Source organism: Schistocerca serialis, chromosome 9, assembly GCF_023864345.2.
Source record: "Schistocerca serialis cubense isolate TAMUIC-IGC-003099 chromosome 9, iqSchSeri2.2, whole genome shotgun sequence".
In the NCBI taxonomy this organism is placed as follows: domain Eukaryota; kingdom Metazoa; phylum Arthropoda; class Insecta; order Orthoptera; family Acrididae; genus Schistocerca; species Schistocerca serialis.
Genome location: NC_064646.1, coordinates 64871565 through 64889149, shown reverse-complemented (window position 1 = coordinate 64889149; position 17585 = coordinate 64871565). Strand labels below are relative to the sequence as shown.

Here is a 17585-nt window from a genome sequence, read left to right as displayed (position 1 = left end):
TCGACAAAATATCGAAAAATAAAAAAATTTTAAAAAAATTTAAAACAATTTTTTTGATGTAAATAATTGACTGGGGCGAAAATAAATATCGTATTCGTAATCAGCGTATCAAATTTGACTATAATCGATCAAATTTTGAAGAAAATTGATAAATTTTTTCCGTACCTGCTAAACTGCATAAGTGCCGTTATAGAAAGCGTGCTACAGATTTGCTGGTGCATTTTTCCCTTATTGTGCAGATTTGCGTCGTCATAAATACTATAAGGATTGTTCACCTGTGCTTGTTTTGGTGCATTTTTTCATTGCATACAATATTGAAGTTTGTTCCATCACATAATTGAGCTCAGTTTATATTAGACAATAGTCTTTCCATCTCCTTACCACCGTACCTTCATGAGATCTGCGTTCATTTTCCTTATCATAATGGTTATCGGTTTATCATGAAATTAAAATATTATTTTCGTATGTTTTGTATCATGCTTCCATTGTCATTAACACGTGGTTTTCTCCTTATTGTGTTTTCTAGATTATAACGTCGATTAGACAGCTACAGCAGCTTCCTTTTCATTCCTTTCTCATATTTCCTTTAGCTTTGATCATTCCCATTACACATAGATGAAACATACTTTCTACTATTAATACCTATAAAATTTCTTCAATAATTCATAAACGTAAAATACTTATGCATCTAGCGTAGCATTCTTTAACCAAACATCCTGAAGTCAGTTAACCTTGCTTTCTCTTGCTCTTCAATCTATTAACTGCTTCTTTCTCTTTCCAGAAATTATCTTTTCTGTGACCTTTTTCATTCTAATCTGATTAAATTATATTATTGTGGTGTGTTTGCCATAACACATACATTACAGTTAATAATAATTCAATGAAATAATCTTATTAACTACATATAAAATAATGAACAAAATAATACATCTTGTGGCTCATTCTGTGGCTCAAGTCTAGTATCGGTGTCCTATTAGTAAATACTCTTATCGTTCTCTTTTCCTTCAGTTTCTCTTCATAAATGGTACATGCCTTCTCATTGATAATATTTCTTCCATCTCAATGTGGTGGAATAAACCTTTATCACATTAGAATCACATTCAGCAAATATAAACTTCCTTCATGGGGAATTTGTATATTATTCTGCATGGTCCAGTATATAAATACTGCCATTTCTTATTTAACTTTTTCTTTAGGCCTTTGGATGGTCTCTCAACAATATTTATTCTCCAACAACATAGGTTATTACCTTCTTCACATTTTTATCGAATTTTGCCTTTTGTAATTGAGCTTGATGTTGTAGATTTAAGTAAACTTTCTTCGAGATGTCCTCTTTATTGAAATTATCTTCTTTAATTTGTGGCCATCTCTTTACACAGTCTTGAGAATCATCCTTGCCACACATCACTTAGTTGGGCGAATATCCTTTATAAGTACGAGGCAAGTCATTATAAATCCTTTCAAATTCTTTCGACTGGATTCCCGCAGGTATAAAAAGGTGATATATAATCTGTGTGAGTTTAATATTGTATTCGTGCATAGTCTCTCTCCAGATTCTGCTGGTGTAAAAGGCAGCATTGTCTGTCAATATCATCTTCTGTCTTCCAAACTCTGTTACGAAATCATTGACAAATTTCCTTAGCACAGGACGCACATGTAGATTCCTCAAAGGATACAATTTCAAATACTTTCGAAAAATACCGTAGAATGCCAGAATATACTTAAATCTTCCACGAGTAGTGGGACATGGTCCACAGACATGACAAGATATTAATGTCAAAGGTTGGTGTGGTATGATTGGATGTAATTCAATTTTTCAGCAATAGGTGATGGGTTTAGTTTTCTGGCAGATCTTACATTTCTTTAGAATGTTACTACCCAAGCATTCTAAATTCGGATGGTAGCAATATTGGGCTAACTTGGCTTTGCATTTTAAAGATCCAAAGCGTCCAGATGCATATACCGCAGTAAAGATTCCAGACGTTCCTTTGGAATGCATGCTTTCCAAGCTTCGGTATTAGTTTTTCTTCGAAATAGCTTCGAGGAAGTAGAAGGGAAATTAGAAAGCTCGCTACACATAATGTCTGAATACTATAAAGAGAACTCCCTCAAACCAAATACATCTAAGACACAGGTTAGCGCTTTCCATCTCCGCACAAAACAGGCAAACAAGAAGCTGAACGTCACCTGGAATGGCAACAAACTGGACCATACGGACAAACCAACATACCTTGGTGTCGTGCTTGATAGATCACTGATGTACAGATATCACTGTGAAAAAACCTGCCAAAAAGTTGCTGCCAGGAACAATATTTTAAGAAAACTGACGAATAGTAAATGGAGAGCTAGTCTGACTGTATTACGAACAACTGCTCAAGCACTTTGCTTCTCCACGGCGGAATATGCATGCCCTGTATGGTTCCGATCCACACATGTCAAAAAAAGTCACTACAGTCCTTAATGAAACATGCAGGCTAACAACAGGATGCATGAAACCCACTCCACTTGGGAAAATATACAAAGCAGCTGGATTCTCATCTCCTGAATCCCCAAGAATCGCGCACGAACATACAGAAAAATTTAAACTGATTTTCGACGAGCGCTACCTGCTGCATGGTTCTTCATGTAGACGTAGCAGGCTTAAATCCCGCAAGAGATTTCTCACTAGTGAATTGAATGAGCCTCCGAAGGACTACCCTGCCTCATGAGAAATACCCAGCGGCAGTACATCAAGCTGGAAGATTTGGAGAACACTGAACTGCATCAGAACAGGCGTAGCACCAGTTAAAGCAAATCTAGTCAAATGGGGCTTCAAGGACGAAGGAGACAACAAATGCGACTGTGGTTAAGTTCAGGATATGGAACACCTTCTACAGTGTACCATCTGCCCTACAAGGTGTACCCTTGACGAACTATGGCTTGAGAAGAGAGAAACATTGTACTTGGCCCGACATTGGGCTGAAAGGCTTTGAAACAAATCTCCAGACATGAAAAAGTAAGTAAGTTCGAAATAATATATTAGATTTTGAAGTATATAGACTACCAGAATGATTCGTAGCTCCTTGACAGTTTACATCTCCAATAGGTTTCCAATAAGGATCTCGTTCTTGCAACTGCGACGTATTGTGACAAAACTTTTAAATTTGTTTCTCACAAAATGCAATAGACAGATTCATTACTTTGAAATCTAAAGTCTGTTCCTCAAATTCTTCAGTATCCTGTCTTCTAGGCATACGAGATAGAGCATCAAATACAATGTTGTCTTTCCCTTTTATATATTGCACTGAAATGTTATATTCTTGAAGTAACAAGGCCCATCAGGTTAACCTTGAATGAAACATTCTTCCTGTTAAAATATAAGGCAAAGCTTTATGGTCACAAAATATGGTTATTCTTTTTCCATAGACAAAATATCTAAACTTTTTATGTGCCCATACCACACGTACTACTTCTAACTCTGTGGTGCAGTATGCCCTTTTACATTTAGAGAGCGTTCTACTTGCGAATCCTATAATCTTAATGGTATTCAAATCTTGTGGATCATCCATTTGGAAAAGCGTAGCGCCTAGGTCTGTTTCAGAAACACCAGTGGCAATGTAAAAATCCTGTTCAAGTTTCGGATGATGTAACAACTGGGCAGCAACTTAAGCGTTTAGGATCTTGTCAAACGCTTGACAGGGGTCTCTTTCGACATGATGTTCTTTTGTAGTAACTGTAATAAACATCCTTGGCTGATCGATTGATTAGGCAGAAATCAGCAGAAAAATGAGGCTAATCCCATGAAAGATTTTAATTCCTTTTTACATTTAGGATAGGGACACACTTTGATAGCACTCATTGTCTTAGGATTCGGCATGATACCGTCTGGCGCAATTATATGTTCTAGGAACTTCAGTTGACTTCTGGCAAATCTTGATTTCATTAAATTTACTGTTACTCCATACTCTAAGAATTTCGTAAATACTTTTTCAAGAAAATCGAGATGCTCCTCCCTTGTTTCGGTAGCGATCAATAGGTCATCCACCTACAAGGTAACTCTATCGAGCAAATCTCGTCCAAGTACAGTGTCTAGCGCCGATATAAATACACCTCTATTAATATTTAGTCCAAATGACATAACAGTGAATAGGTAACTCCCGACCAGAAAAATAAAAGCAGTATACTATAGAGATTCAATTGAGATTTCAGAATTAACTCATCCAAATTTTCAGGTCTTGTCTGTACCGGTATGATTATCTTGTTTATCTCTCTGGCGTCTAGAACTAATCTGACGTCGCCATTCGCTTTGAGGACCTCCAAAAGAGGACTACAATATTCAGAATGAGAGGGCTCTATAATTCCCCACTCTTAACATTTTGTTATTTGCTTTCTTGACTACCTCTCTCTTTGACCAAGGAACAGAGTAGGAAGTGCGACAAAAAGATTCGTGTGGATATGCCTTAATGTCTTACTCAAAACCTCTGATTATTCTGGAACGTTTGCTAACTACTGGCAGATAATTACTTAACACGCAACACAAATCTTCTCGTTGACTTGCAGGTAAGTATGCGGATTTGGAGATTTTTTCCTGAAGTGAAACTTGACTTATTTCTTCTCCAGTATATTCAATATAGAAAGTATCATCAACTAAATTACAGTCAATACTAATATAGCTAACCATTAACTTCATGCAATACTGATCTGGGACTATTTTCCCCTTTATCATAGAGACTATCAAAACGTAACCTTCAGAGTCCAAGATACATGTTCCTTCTTTTAAATTGATGACTGCTCCAGCATCACACAAAAAATGTAGACCGCAAACACATGGTACGGTCATTCTTGAAACAATTAAGAAGGTACTTTCTATTGAAGCCCCCCAGCATCATAATGCTGACTCGTGCCTGCTTTGAGACCTTTTGAGCTTTTGCACTAAATGTTCCAGATTCAGTACATCCAGTAACAGGAAATGTAAGAATTTTTGCTCCTCAAACTGTTTAAAACAATCTTGCGTCATTAAGCTAACAGTGGCTCCAGTATCAATTAAAATTTAAACATCAATACCATTTATTACTGCCTGAACTACTGCCTGCAGAATTCGTCCACACTTATTCGAAATTTCAGGCGTTTCGTCAATCAGTTCCTCCCTTAGTTCCAAATCATCATTATACCTCAGTACATTCACTTTGAAATGATGCCTGCCCTCCTCATCCTCTGCAGTCATCCTAGGAAGGCTTTTGGTGACTTGTTTTAGTTTAATCTTTCGGCAGATGTCATATTCGGTTGTTCATATACTTCAACAATACGTACAGTATGGTCGGAATTTGGTAGTTGTTCCCTTCGCGACTTTATTGCTCCTTTTCCGAGTGGTATCGGTCCTTGTGGTTGTTAGGTTACATTTGTGTCTACCCACTGAACTTCAGGTGTCAAAGGGTCTTCCTAAGGTTGTATACTACCAGGATTGTCTTCTGGGTACTTATCATGTCTGCATGAATTACCATACTGATTATTCGGATCATTATATCTGCGTTTACAATTTGGTTTTCCTGTAGTAATCTGATTCACCTGATTATTATTATTTCCATAGGTTTCTTTAGTATAGTAGATGTTATGTTTATATTTATTATTATTATTATTAGCTTTACTATAGCCATAAGAAGTCGCTTGTCCTCCTTGTAGTATAGGTTTAGTTTCTCAGTTGTCGTTATTGTTAGTATTATTATTAGTATTACAATTATTACGTTGTGAGGTAGACATCTGATTATTATTCCATACTCGGGCGTCTTCTAGTACCATATCGATAAATCGACTACAGACAGAAACTGTTCCAAGTTGTAGTCGGGGACATTTATAAGTTTCTCACATACATGAATAGATAATCTTCCTTTCAAAATATGTATCACTTCTCTATGGGAAATAGGATCACTCCAGTACCTCGTTTTTCTTTTTTTAATGTATTTCTCGAAATATTGTCTTAATGAACTTCGTTTACTATTACAAAACTCCAGTTGATATACCTCCTTTCGTAGGCTCTCTTGTTTGCTACTCAACCAGTATTTTGCTAAGCTGTGCATGTATTACTATTCTTCACTCGCTTCTGCAGCTCGAAGTGCTGCTTCACCTGTGATCTTGGACACAATAAATTGAAATCTATCATGTTCAGACCAACTGCGAGGAAAAATATGCTTAAAATTGTTGATGAAAATTTTTGGATGGATGTTATCTTTTTTCAGTTGAAAAGGTAGGAAACTGTCTGCTTTTGAATATGATTGTCTCAACCTTTAAAGACGACAAGTACCCTCTTTGGACAAAAGTGTCATTTTCATTTCCATAACAGTCACAAAATTTATTGGGTGTACTCCCACAACAGTTACATTTTACTACACTACAGGGTTTATTATTCCTAAGCCTGTCTTCAGAATGGTTGTCTTCAGTCAATACATTTCATGAAGATTTTTGTTCTGACAATTTACAATTTGTTTCACGTTGCCACTTAGGTAATTCTTCAATTACTTTATCTTTAACAGCCTGAAACTCACTAGTAAATAACTTGATAAGTTCATCATTTCCCATCTGTTTTTCCTTATCTACCTCAGCTTGTTTCAACTCAAGAGTGGTATTGACTTTCTCTTCGATTTCCTTATTTTTAACTTCTATCCACTTAGAAAGATCATCTAATTTCTTAGTTTGGTTCTTTAAATATTTATCTATGTCCTTGCAAGTGTCTATTTTGAATTCTGACATCTTTTTAGACAGATTTTCGATTTGCACATTAGTCTTCGAGTAACTACTTTCACAGTTACAGAATTTATCTGACAAATCAGTATGCTCCTTTGAAATGGTTTCGCTTTTATTCTCCATCTCACTAATTTTACCCATAAATTCGGTGTATAGGTAGTCATATCCATGGAAACTTTTATTTCTAATTCACTCTACTTTTAAGTTATCGAATTTCTTCTTTAATTGTCTATGATCATCTTTAAGTGAAACGATATGATTTTCAAGTGACTCGAACTTATTATCAAATTTTTCATTTAATGAACCCAAATTTTCTTGGAGTAAACCCATTTGAGTGTTGAATTTTTCAGTTTGGGAATCAAATTTAGTATCAACCTTATCATCTAAACGTCACATATTCTCAGTTAAGTGACATTGCATACTCGCCATGAATTTAATAATAATATCATCTTTAAGCTCTGTAACATTTAATGTGAGATTCACACTTTCCTGTGTAACTATGGTATTTATAGACTCCTGTATATTACTATTTCTACTTGTACTCGGGTTTGCTTCTACTGTCACCTCCATATCAATGATATTATCATCACTTAAATTATGTGATTGCTGTCCTACATTTATTACATTTGGCACTCCTTCAACAGGATTTTCCTCACTCAAATTATGTGATTGCTGGTCCACACTTGGTTCCTTAGTTACCTCATCATGAGGATTATATTCACTTTCACTTCCCTCACCCGACAATTTCAAACTCCGGGTTGCATTATCGCGTGCTCTCCTTGTTCGCATGTACATTTTTCCTAGTATCTTTATACACAGTTCAAATATCAATGTCAACACAACACACAAATTATTTGTCCACAACATATATGAACAACTGCACTCCATTTATGGAGGATCGTTTATGATAAAGTCAAAACAGTAGAACTGTTCTTTTACACCATGTCTATCCTACTCATACCTGCGAGTATTCACGTCAGCTGTGAGTACTTATCCTTTCCAACGGGTTGAAGTTCGTGCCTTGGGCCTGAAGTTGTTAGTATATCCTTTTCAGGCCCCACATTCGGCGCCAGTATACCAATGTCTCCTCTTTTCTTGTTTCTTGACAATGTCTCCTCTTTTCTTGTTTCTTGATCCCTGCTTCTTGAAATCTCTTGTGAAGAGTCACGATTAAAGTTTAGTTGTGGCGGGACAATCTGTTGTGGGCGAATTCGTTTCCGACTAATAATCTGTCCACTTCATGTGAAATAATAATGTATGATAGAAGTCTTCAGATAAACCTTATTACACAGGGTGTATAAGTGGACAAGGAAAAAAAATTCCCGGATTTTTCCCAGATCTCCCAGGTGAAAATACACTTTTTCCATGTTAAGTGACAGTACACTTTCCCTCGGAACTGTAAAACCTATGAATCATTTGAATGGTTATGGTTTTATACAGCGGCTTAGGATTTTGCGGCACTTTAGAAAACAAAACTCGGGGGAAAAAACATGTTTTGGAAAGTTCTTCGATGTGCAGCAATATGTACGCTGCATATTTTCATATTACGAAAGTATAAATTTGCTTTCCACCAAACACCGCATGGTACTCTCCGAAGCATTGAAATCGAGATTGCAATGCACTTTTGTAAGCCAGTCATAGCTCATGTCACGTGATCTCGCCAGCTGATGACAGCAGATATTCAGAGCACAGGACACGTGATGTAGTCAGCCAATAGTAACATCATTGTTAAATAGCGTGAACACACAAATAGAAAAAGTTAATATACATAGTGCTGCTGCTACAAGAAAAGAAAAGCTTTCAGATATAGTATTGGTCTCTAAGATTAGTAAGCTGCAAGAGAAGCTAAGTTTTCACATATAATGTTGATTTTTTTTGCGCGTTTTACACTTTTAAAATACATAACACAAATGTGCCAGTAAAATGTTTAATACCATCATAAATCTCTGATCTTCTGGGCTCGAAATTCTTCCAAATGGATTGTCATCAAAGAGTTGATTTTTAAATGAGAGTAAAACGCCGAGTGATTTAAGAAACTGATCGTACATTCTCACACATAGTTCACCTTGCGTAAAAGGAAATTTACTTTGAAAATAATGCTTTTTAAACCACAATTCGCAATATTTTCCTGCGATCTGTTAGAAATAGATTTGTTCCAGCAGTTGCTAGACAGCAGCAGATAAGAGCTGTCACCGCGTTTGCGGAGCTGCAATGATGTAGGAAGCTCATATGTGTAAAACATTAAAAGATCTTACACTATGTCATAAAAGAAACATGACATCAGTGGATACTACAAGAGTGTCAGAATTTTGTGAACCATACTGCAATGAATAATTCACCTTAAAGTGCACATTTGTATGTCCAGATTGCCAATGAAGTAGGCCTCAACCTGATATTAAGCTCTTCAGTGTGGTTTTCAGAATGTAAATTTTCTTAGAGTACCTGTACTGTATTATCTCATGTTGAGTTCTTTATTTTGGCATAATGTCATCATGCTAGAAAATGAAAACATGCACCTGAAATGCAGCAAACAGATGAAACTAGCCAATAGTGTGGTAAACACTTTGTTTCAAATAAATTGGCTGCCTCAGCGGAAAAGGTAGGTAAAATCCAAATTTCTTTAGCAAAGCGACAAAAGTAACTTCATTATTCTGCAAGGTGATTAATGCTTGACTGGCAGAAAGGTGGAAATAAAATAAAATCTGAAACTATTAACATATTTTAGCCTTCCGTAATTATGTGAATGTATTTTCACAGAAAAATACTTAGTTTACATTTGACGTGAGGGCAGTAAATGAAGAAGAAACAGCAAAATCACTAAAAGTAAACACGGATCATGTGGATGCTACCCCCCCCCCCCCCCCATAACTCAGACTCATCTGTGCATCAGCCCCGGATCTATGATATTTTGAACCGGGGCAATAGTAGATGGTGGACACCCCCCCCTCCCGCCCCATCCATCGAGTGTTTGAGATAGGATGCAAAATAATAATGATAATAATAATAATAATAATAATAATAATGAAGTTCCTAAATGCAATGTAACATATACCATACAGTTAAAAGGAAGTCACGCTTGATCAAGGTCCGCGTCACTTTCCATTTTTAACCAGACATAACGACTGAGACAGGAAAGAAAAATAATAATAATAATAATAATAATAATATTATATAACTTCGAGGAAATGTATGATGTGTTATTTGGTCTTAAGTATGCCAAAGTGCGGTGTCACGCCTCTTCACACAGCATTCTTTTACCGCATGTCACTGTATTTCGCATTGAGGAACACAAATGTCCAGCAGAAATTAAAATGTCCTGTGGTGCCTCTCCTGCTCCCAGTCGGTTGGTTTGACATCCTGCCCCTCTTTTTTTTCTTTTTTTAAAAAAAAAAAAAAAAAAAAAAAAAAAAAAAAAAAAAACACCACCTTGCAATTAATGCTGGAACAAGAACTCTTACGAAAATTTGGACTCTTTATAGCGTGTTAGCTAATAACTTGCTGTTCTGTGTGACATAAAATTAAATATAAGATACATAAAACCAGTAAAGATAAGAGACAAGCAAGACAGTACACATTTCTTCAATCCTTAGGTCCTAGCAGCTCATTTTTGTTTTTTTTTTTGCCTCTCTAATCTTCCAGCTCTACATGGCGTGCTTTCCTTTCTGTGAAAGAATCTGTTCCTTCATCAAAATTTGCCAAACATTTTGCTACATGAATAATCGAAATGTCGTCGTCTAATACTGGAAAAGCTGTTAATACAAATAGTATCCAAGACTGGCGTGGTTTCTCGATCTGATTACATTTATTTTGTCACTGTCTGCTAGATAAAAGAAAATAGACCTTTCTAATATTGCAGGAATTAACACACACCAAATAAGCGAGACTGTTTTGGTAATAATGGTAATTTTTATAATATGACAGAATATAATTGCAAAGTACCAATATCAAATGCCCATCTAGCTTACTACACGCAGAAAGCTTTATGTTACGTAATAGTTTCACATTTCATTCATACACTCCAGTTTCTCAAGCATGAAACCGAAAAGCAATAGTACCAAATTTTTGGATAAGTTTGAAATCGTCATATTCTTCCGTAATTTGTCTGATGTCCCCGTTTCTTCTAGACGTTGTTACACGTTTGTACAACACATTTTCTGCACTACTCCCACAATATAACTTACGCGGCTGCTAGCCAGGGACTGTACAACTCGCCCTTTCTAGTTTAGCGATTTGACCAAAAATTTTCTGCCAAAATTTCATTTTCTTGGATACACCAAGAAGATAATACATAATCTTTCTTGCCTGTTATTCCTGTTAGTCGCTTATTTCCACTCTGGTAGTCTGAATCTATGAACTTTGCTGGTAATTAAAACAACGCTGATCATTCGCATACCCAGTCCATCACATAAACAAACAGCAGTTGGCGTTCACCTGTTCGGCTTTATTCCAATCAACTCGTATAGCCCTGTCCCCTTTTGTTTGCAGGAAAGTTTATTTCTAGATGCGACGAGGATTCCCTGACAGAGACATCACGTACACTATGCCCGCATTCAAAAATCAACTTATGATTCATTCAGAAATCAACTTAGAATGTGTTCAAAAATTTTCAAAAACCAACAGGGATGCGTTTCAAAATCATGTGAATAATCGGTAGACCAACGTGCGCTAGATGCTAGGTGCTTTGTGACGCAAGGTTTTCTTCCTCAAGAATACTCTAATTGGAAACTCGTCTAAGAGTAAAAGCCGCACGTAAATTCACACTTTTTACATGCATACAAAAATCAAAACTCCTTTATATTAAACAGATAAATTATGGCATGCAACTACTAATTAAACATTTTCTATTCTAAATAAACTTCAAGAACTTGTATTTCATAATCAATAAAATTCTATCCCGTGAAAGAAACTATTAGTCTGCTAAAATGGATTCAGATTACTGTCAACTCGTGTCTGGACGATGACATCACGAATTGATACTTACTTGGAATGAACAAAATACCTGTACTGAAAAATACTATCAGTTGTGTAATTTACGGACTTTAATGACAAATTTGGAGCCCCCTGCATCGCTACACTGCAATATTTCGACTGACATATTTGCTTACACAAAGTTTCTCAATTATGAAACTAAACTAAACTTGTGTGAGAAACTCTTTGAAACGGTCTGTGTCTGTCTTTATGATAATAGTTTGTACCAGGTAAAAATTATATTATGCCTTCAATACACCAAAAATAATTAAATCACACTGAAAATTTAGTTTGCTTGTGATCTAATCTTGTTGTGCTTGTGATCTATCTTGTTGAGAAATGTGACTGCATTGCAATTTAAATGCAGTGGGTTCACAGTTTTCCCCTCTTCACGCTCAGACAGCATGGTGTGGCGGTGGAGGAAATGTTAAGCGGGGCTGAGTGCTTTGGCACTCGTGCCCGGGCAAGGCTCATGCGGTGAAATCTTGGCCCATCCCTGCTCCACAACACACAAAATTATGAAATTTTTTTCATCGATTATATGCAATCGAGTGCACACCAGGGTGAATGCTGTAGGGTGAGATACCTGGGGTCTTAATCACTATATAGATGGTTTCAATAACTCAGTCCCACCCCTGGAGACCTCTCCTTGCAAGGTTATCACATTTTACCTGTTTGTGTGTTGCATCTGCTGAGACAGAGATTGGAGACCTGCCTAAATCAGTGTGCAAAATTGCCTAACACCACACAGTTCCTCTCAAGAAATGGCTAAAATGAACTGTGAAATATGTGTTGTAACTCTTAAGACCAGCACTTGACACTACATCTGGACAATTTTTGAAAATTAGTTAATATTCACTAATGTACCAACTGTCAAATGTTTTTTTTTTATCATTCGTTCTTATCTCTAACACATTTACAAATTTTGACATTTTGTGGACATCCACACAGGTCATTTTTGTATGCATCACCTACCTTTTGCGAAGCTAGACAGAATATGAAACATGTATATGCAGACATATCTCACTGAGGTGAGACTTCAAATTTTACAAGTCCGCAAGATATGATTTACGAATTCTGTAAATGCTTCAGGCAGTTCTGAAGCTAAATAGTCTTTGTAACATTAGAAGCAAATATGAGGTAGTGAACTGTATGTAAATTCTCTGTCATTTAATTACAGCTAGAAAATTTACAAACTGCATATTGTAACTGCAACATCTGTTACGCTAATTTCTCCTTTTAACTCACTATTAAATGGTCAAAATGTAAAGAATTACTTTGTGCCAGCAACAGGATAAACAAAAATACGTAAGACATTGCTACTCACATCTGTGACATCTGTATTACTGCTGGATTCACTGACTTCCGAACTCAGTTTCTCTTCCAACGTTCGACACCTGGCTAAGACCATTGTATGGCATCCACCACAGGAAACCTACAGAAACAACTCTGTCAGTTCAGCAAGCTCTGTACTACATACTTCAAATAATGCAGAAATTTGATGTGTATTTTGCCACCAGTAAAGTTAAGACTGTCTATAAAACCAGAAAAAGTAGAATAATACTCAAACTTGTAAATCATTGAAATTTCCTTTCAGTAATAATAAAGTGCGCAGACAGCAAGGATATGCCATCACTTTTCAAACATCTCGCATTCCTTCAGTTTCTTTTTCAATTTTTCACTCTAGTTACATGTACCACTGCAACATGAAGAAAGGATAACATGAAAGACAGGAACGAGACAAACTTATTGGTCCAATGTCCTTACTCTCAGATCACACAATGCTCCCTTTGGAGTTCAATATGTATAGCAAATGTACCTACCCCAAAACCATGGACCTTGCTGCAGTGTAGTGGCTTAAGTGTCTCAACAATACAGACAGCCATACCTTAGCTGTGACCACATCGGAGAAATATCTGTGAAATGTCAGATTATCGTAAGGTTCCTGAAGAGGAACGGCAGCGTTTACAATAGTTGTGGAGGAAACAGTCTGGATGATTGATCACAGCTGACAAAGATTTACTATGTTGGTACTGCGAACAGCCAAGAACAAGTGGAAACAACAACCATTGTATTTCCTGAGGGCATCTAGCTTTTCTGTGGGGTATAAAGATGATGATATCCACATGGATATAGAACATTTTGGAGATGAAAATGTGTCCCATTCGAACTAGGCAGGGGCTACTCAGGAGGATATTTTCATCAGGAAAAGAAGTCTTTCTTTGCCAAGATTGCAATGTAGAAAATAGTGATTACTAGTTTCAACTGCTTACCCAGTCATCTTCAGATCTGCTAGTTATTACAAAAGGACACAAATTAGAAATACTTCAGAATACATAGCATTAACAAAAGTATAAAAGCTGTTGGTGGTACATACCAAGATTCAAATATGCAGTGTCTACATCAAAGAGAACAGGTAAGACACAAGTAAAGCTTCCCAACAGATAAACTTCAATTTTGATCAGCTTTCAATATGTTGTGGTGGAGAGTAAAATAAAGAGTCACATACTTATTATATATGCCCACGTGGCAATTAAGGGGGTGACACACACTCTTTGTAATATCGAAAATGCAGAGAAAATACCTTCTGCAACGTCCAAAATTTTTCAGTGTTTCATATCTGCTGATAACTTGTGCTGTACTCCCGATTCTCAATATGTATGCTTTATTACAGAAACTATAGTTAATATGTAATGGATGTAATAGTGTATTTATTTCTGACTGTATCGCAGTGTCCCTTTCCTTTCCATGCAATCACTGAGTGTCATAAAATATGAAAATTGTTTAACTATTTATTGCCTGTTTTGTGTGTTTGCTAATGACCAGTTTCAGTCTAAATTTTCAGCCTCAGTAACTGTTCATTCTTGTATTGTTTAACAGATGCTTAACTAATCTGAAATTTTGAGTATTAACTTCAGTCACTTAAAGTAATGTAAAATTTCACTGGCAAAGTTAATAACTAAAGATACAGCACAAATTAAGAGTGCACAATTTCATTTAGTCTGGATTTAGTTCAGCATGTGACTTCTGCTGGCTTGGTATGAATTTTATTGTTTTTATATTAAAAGTAAAATCAGTTGCTCATTTGCTTAAAGTGGATTCATTTCAATCTTTCAATAATCAGAAGTAAATTGTTTGCCTTTTTCTAAATTTTGCATTATGTTACACTGAGGTTACTTAAAGTAAATTTTTATGTAACAAACTTTTAGTTACATTTCTTTAACCAGTAACTTCATTTAACTTTACTTTCAAAATTTAGTACGAAGGTAATTCGGAAAGTAAGTCCTTGGGTAACAGAAGATATATTGAATTTAACTGATGAAGGACAAAATATAAACATGCAGTAAATGAACCAGGCAAAAAGAAATACAAACGTCTCAAAAATGAGATTGACAGGAAGTGCAAAATGGCTAAGCAGGGATGGCCAGAGGACAAACGTAAGGATGTAGAGGCATATCCCACTAGGGGTAAGATAGATACTGCCTACAGGAAAATTAAAGAGACCTATGGAGAAAAGAGAACCACTTTATGAATATCTTTCAAAATTTAGTAAGAGGGTATTTCGGAAAGTAAACATACACCGTACGCTAGAGGAACAGAAGAGTTTTGGCGAGCAAGTTGGCAACACTGGTGTTAACCTTGAACTATTAGCTTTTTCCTTGCGGTCGTTCGGCAGCTGAACGTTGCTTCTGGTTGGAGTAGGTCGTGTTTAAAATGGCTACACTGATTCAGAATCCCGCCAAATGCGAAGTGCACTCCATCATATGTTTTCTTCATGCAAAAGGTCAGCGACCAGCGGATATTCACAAAGAAGTTGTTTCTGTTTATGGGAACATTATGAATTGACAAAATGTAACGAAATGGTGTCGTCATTTCTCTGTAGGTAGGACCGATGTTCATGACGAACAAAGAACAGGTCGGCCATCTGTGATCTCTGATGCCCTTCTTCGGAGAACGGAGGAAGCAATTCGTGCAAATAGACGTCTCACATTGAAAGAATTGCATCAGATCATACCGGACATGTCAATGACAACTCTTTATGACGTTGTGACTGTAAAGTTAGGGTACAGGGAATTGTGCGCGCGCTGGGTTCCAAAACTGTTAATGGAAGAACACAAACAGAAAAGGATGGGCTTTGCACTCAACTTCCTCACACGCTATGCTGAAGCAGGTGATGAGTTCCTTGATCACATTGCGACAGGTGACGAGACGTGGGTTTATCACCATACACCTGAATCCAAGCAACAATCAATCCAATGGCGCCATTCGAATTCACCAAAAGCCAAGAAATGGAAAACATCGATTTCAGCGAAGAAAATAATGGCTTCTGTTTTTTGGGACAGACAAGGCATTCTTCTGTTGGAATTTATGCCTCCTGGAACGACAATTAATGCTGCTGCATATTGCCAGACTTTGAAACGTCTTCAAAGGGCAATTCAAAACAAATGCAGGGGAATGCTGACAAGTGGAGTCCGCTTGCTTCATGACAACACTCGGCCTCACACAGTGCTCGTAACCAAAGAACTACTCAAACAATTCAAATGGGACATATTGGACCATCCGCCATACAGCCTGGACCTTGCGCCCACTGACTTCCATGTCTTCCATTACCTGAAGTCACATCTTGGTGGAAAATCATTCCACGACAATGAAGAGATCAAAGATGAAGTTGAAATATGGTTCCGACAACCTTCTATGACTGTAGGATACAGAAGCTTGTGCACCGACTTAACAAATGTTTGGATAATGGAGGGAGGGGGAGGTGAGATTATGTTTAAAAATAACAAATAATCCAGTTAATAAGATGTAACTGACGTTTTCTAAATAAATGTACTATTTAACGACTGCGAGCCATTGTATCTTTACTTTTCGAAATACCCTCGTATTTCAGAATAAGTAACTGAAAACTCAGTGCTTTCTGATTCATTTATTTTCTCGTGAACTGTTGTGTTGTAGGAAAGAGTGACAACCTTCTGATGTCACGTCTGTGATTATTTGTTTAAATTTCTTTGCCATTACGAAATGTCGTATTCCTGATCTATGGAACAAGTATGAATGTATACATATGTTAAGATTCTGGAGATTCATTGCCCTAGTGGGCTGGCGACTGTTTATTTATCCCCTTTTTAGCTAATCAGTATTTTTTTATATTGTTAATATTTTTTTGTATTAAAAATACTGTGTTTCCTGAAGGCATATACATGCAGGTCTAGCCATGTGTACAGAGCTTTAGTTCTTCCATATTATTTCTGAAGCCATTTAAATTCCACTCTAGTACACATAATATCTGCTGATGAAGTTTGCCTCCCCTTTCTCTTTGCACCTTGGTGTAGAGTCCATAGCTATTGGAGGTGGACTAGTGGAATTAGTGAGTCATTTAAAGTGACCACTTCCATTTCCAAATCTTCAAGATCAGAGATGGTTGCGGATTTCACCACTGTTGCTTTACTTTCGAGTCTACTACACTTTCCCTTTTTGGGTAGAAAGCCATAAAGGACCGTGACTGAGTGATAAGCACATTGTGAAGTCTGTAGAACTGATTTTCTGGCTAGTGCTCAGGATTACTGGAGTCTGTAATTAGCCTGTGGCTAAGCCAGGTCTCCGCAGTATCCTTTCTTTCAGGAGTGCTAGTTCTGCAGGGTTCGCAGGAGAGCTTCTGTAAAGGTTGGAAGGTGGGAGATGAGATACTGGCAGAAGTAAAGCTGTGAGGACCGGGCGTGAGTTGTGCTTCGGTAGCTCAGTTGGTAGGGCACTTGCCCGCGAAAGGCAAAGGTCCCGAGTTTGAGTCTCAGTCGAGCACACAGTTTTAATCTGCCGGGAAGTTTCATATCAGCACACACTCCGCTGCAGAGTGAAAATCTCATTCTGGATATGTGAGTATAATCTGCATTTTCATAAAA

The 17585-nt window shown here is 36.9% G+C and overlaps 1 protein-coding gene across 1 annotated transcript in view; it reads right to left on the bottom strand.

The window, feature by feature from the left end:
• The window catches only part of LOC126419139 (X-linked retinitis pigmentosa GTPase regulator-like), a 358411-nt gene that overhangs the window by 140431 nt on the left and 200395 nt on the right, over positions 1-17585 (bottom strand). Inside the window, exon 10 of the mRNA XM_050086247.1 lies at positions 13013-13120. Within this exon, the coding sequence (XP_049942204.1) occupies positions 13013-13120 (108 nt within the window). The remainder of the gene's footprint in view (positions 1-13012; positions 13121-17585) is intronic.